This window comes from Zea mays, chromosome 4 (genome assembly GCF_902167145.1).
Source record: "Zea mays cultivar B73 chromosome 4, Zm-B73-REFERENCE-NAM-5.0, whole genome shotgun sequence".
NCBI lineage: Eukaryota > Viridiplantae > Streptophyta > Magnoliopsida > Poales > Poaceae > Zea > Zea mays.
In genome coordinates this window covers 197,570,046-197,573,261 of record NC_050099.1, presented here as the reverse complement: position 1 = coordinate 197,573,261, position 3,216 = coordinate 197,570,046, and the positions used below count along the sequence as shown (strand labels likewise).

The 3,216-nt window shown below is 43.9% G+C and overlaps 1 protein-coding gene across 1 annotated transcript; it reads left to right on the top strand.

Moving 5' to 3' along the window:
• Positions 1-2,010: 2,010 nt before the first annotated feature.
• Positions 2,011-2,978, top strand: LOC109945905 (uncharacterized). Its single transcript, XM_020552292.1, has 4 exons — positions 2,011-2,044; positions 2,299-2,534; positions 2,640-2,696; positions 2,770-2,978. The coding sequence occupies exons 1-4, from the start codon at positions 2,011-2,013 to the stop codon at positions 2,788-2,790; spliced, it is 348 nt and encodes a 115-aa protein (XP_020407881.1). The 3' UTR covers positions 2,791-2,978.
• Positions 2,979-3,216: the final 238 nt, after the last annotated feature.

Below are 3,216 nucleotides of genomic sequence, written 5' to 3'. Positions count from 1 at the left end.
ATGAACCAATATACAACTCAACCGTCGGATCAACGATCTAGGGCTCCGTAACATCCTCACTTCGATCACGTCCGATCAGATTGGACAGCCCAAGACCGCTCCTCGTGAATCGTTATGATCACTCTGATCCATATCGCACAGACACCATCTAACGGCCGAAGTGCGCACCACTGGAAATCAAATCTCAGCCTTTGGTCCCCTGATCAACGAATGAGGCGGCGCGCACTGATCCACGGCAGAGACCATGCCGGAGTATGGCAAATCGGCGGCCTATCGATCCAACTAGAGCGAAAACTATGTCGCGAGAAAGGGAAGAGGGAGGCAAATTCGCTTGAGCAGTGATACCAGCTTTTCGTCGTGAGGGCGGGTCCGACGACGCGATGGCGCGGCTCCCTGGTCCAGTCCGAGTCCGGCGAGCAATCCCATCTCGCCCACGGGGCCTTCCTGCCCGGCTATGCCCTAGCGACACGCGACGTGCCCCCAGTAGTGCACTGCCATGCCCCGGCGAGTCGGCAGCAGGGCGGACGTTTGGCGGCTACCCTACCGATGGTCACTCCACGTTAATGGTGCTCGGTTGGGTGGTGGGACCGGTTGGCAAGGAATAAACGCGGTCGTGGGGTGCAAGGCGCGACTTTATAGCCAGAACCGAAGTCCGGGTGTGGTTTGGCCATGCGGGCGCGAGATCACCGGCCGCGATTTCGCCGCGGGCTGTTACGGTCGTGGGAGAGGAATAGTGCAGATGGGGCCCGCGTATCAGTGAAACCAAACACTAGTCCACACGGGGTCAAGGGTGCTAACAGTTGAGCCCCACATGTTAGTGGTTGACTGCGTCGCGACGGGGCGGCCTGCGCGGAAGCGCTTAGTGGGCCGAATCCCTTTTCCTCGACCCAGCTAGGTTCCGAATTCTTTTTTTTCTTTTATTATGTTTTCTTTTTTCCTTTTTAATTTTAGATTTCAAATTTGAATTCAAATTTGATTGTGAACTTGCACTCATATTAAATGTACAAATTTGATTGTGAACTTGCACTCATATTTCTATAAATATTATTATTATTAAATGTACACACAAATAAACTCCAACATGACGCATAGATTATTTATGTGTCATTAGTTAATTGTTCACTTTAAATATGGTTTTTCCTATGTTGTAATATATAGAGGGAAAAACATATAAGGGAATTAATTATTTTCTTATTATTTACAAATTGGGTATTACAATTCATGATGCTTAGATGTGATGGACCGGTGAGGCGACCAAAGAGGGGTAAATGGGAGCCAGTAAAAATTGCTGAACTTGTGAGCACATTGTCTTGTTCCCAATTTCAGCACAAACTCCACGGGACACACCAAGCAGCAAAGAACTATGCAGATCAATCCATGATTGATTTTAATATTTTAATAGTATTGTTCAAAAGGCTTCTCACATTTCATTGCAAGCCAAATTTCCGCCAAACAATCTCTAGCAAAGTGTGGCAGACCACAGTTTCTGTGATGTGTGCCAAAACTTTCTTGCTATGAAGTGGTGGTTGAATGGTAAAAGATCAATCCATGAATACGTAGACGCTGGCACTCCAAAACTAATGAATGAAAAAACGGCGCCACACTAGTTCTGAAACTTCAAACTTTAACTCATTGAAGATTTTTCTTGCGTATAATCTGGCTACCAAACTTGACAACGGGAAATATACTGATTCTCAGGGAACCATAGAAGCGTGAGCTGACTATCTGATATGGTGGGAAGTGTTGTTCACTTGTTTTTTATTGCTGTATATCATAAAACAAGACAACACAATTGTTAAGTGTTAAAGGACACTCGTTCTTCGAAGCATTATTCCCTCTCAGGTATAATGAATCTTAGACGAAGGTTATGAAAAACAAGTCCTCATCATTCATAGATATGAAAATTTACTTACAAGATGTAAAATCAAGCCACATATTTATTTCATAATGAAGATATAGATACTTATCAAAGTTTGTATTACATCGATACATTCGGCTTGTTTGGAGGCAATGACGCGAGACCAATTACAATCCATCGTGAGCAGTACGTGAGTACTGTTCACCCATTTATATGCACGGGATATAGCCCGATAAAAATACATTTGTGACCTTAACATATATACATAATCCTGATACAAAACACCAGTGATTAACCGGTCTTTTCCTCTTCAGCTCAATATTATGGTGGACCTTGGTAACCACTTTAAACCGAAGGTGTCATCCTTTAGCGTTTTACACATGCTCATTGTAGCTTCGGCATTCAATCTTATTGCTTATAGACAATTTATCCGTCTTAAGGAACTTTGGCAGAGAAGGAGACCCCAACAGGAAGGTCCTTGTGTTCGACGATTTCCCTACCGTTAGAAGGCAAAAGACCAGATGGCAAGGGCCAGCAAGGGTTCATCCGCGCCCAGAACCCTGGCGTTGCTGCCTGCCTTCCTCCACAGTTGCAATCGTTACTGACAGCACCAAGATCGCAGCAGTGCCAGCCGCACCAACTGCTGTGGCCAACGTCCAGAAGAGTGCAAGAGCAGGTAGCTAACTCGTGCACCCCCTTCCCTTGTTCATATGCACGTGGCATTTCTCTGAATGATTAATTTCTGTCTTGCTCACTGTTCCCAAATCGTATAATGTTGCAGATATACCCCAGGATCCCAAGGCATCTCTTTGCAGGTTCCTTAGAAGAGAAAGGATCGGTAGGTTACTCTTGGTATTTGGATGACAAGATTGTTGTTCTAATGATACAACTCTAATCCGTAACTCTCCTAGCTTCAGATGTTACACCAGTGAAGGAGATAGTGGAGGGTCAAGCATGGCTTCGGCTGGGACCTCAGATCGCCAACCCTGATCTGAGCCAGTGATCGTCAATTAATCCAGCATCACCATCTTAAAAACTGCGATACATTGTTGTTCTGAACGAGTACAACTTTTCTTTCATGTGATCAATGTCCCTGGACTATTAATAAATTGTTGTTCTCCCAAGTTACTATTTACTACCAGTGTTCTGAACTATAAGTTGTTTTAGGTTTTCTAGATATATATAACTTTTGTTATGCACTTAGAAGTATAATTTAAAATAAAGAATAGGTTAGCAAGCATATATTGCCATATTGAAACAATACCAAAGTTTACATATGAGAGAACTGATTTGATCACATAGATATTTTGTCAGATCCAAATAGCCCATAGCATATGTTTGTACAGCTTGAGCCACTG

Bases quoted from the DNA above. Each gene is read 5' to 3' on its own strand.
- LOC109945905 (XM_020552292.1), top strand. From the start codon at position 2,011: ATGACGCGAGACCAATTACAATCCATCGTGAGCA. The intron at 2,045-2,298 runs GTACGTGAGTAC...ATCCGTCTTAAG, and splicing joins ATTACAATCCATCGTGAGCA to GAACTTTGGCAGAGAAGGAG. The intron at 2,535-2,639 runs GTAGCTAACTCG...ATAATGTTGCAG, and splicing joins CCAGAAGAGTGCAAGAGCAG to ATATACCCCAGGATCCCAAG.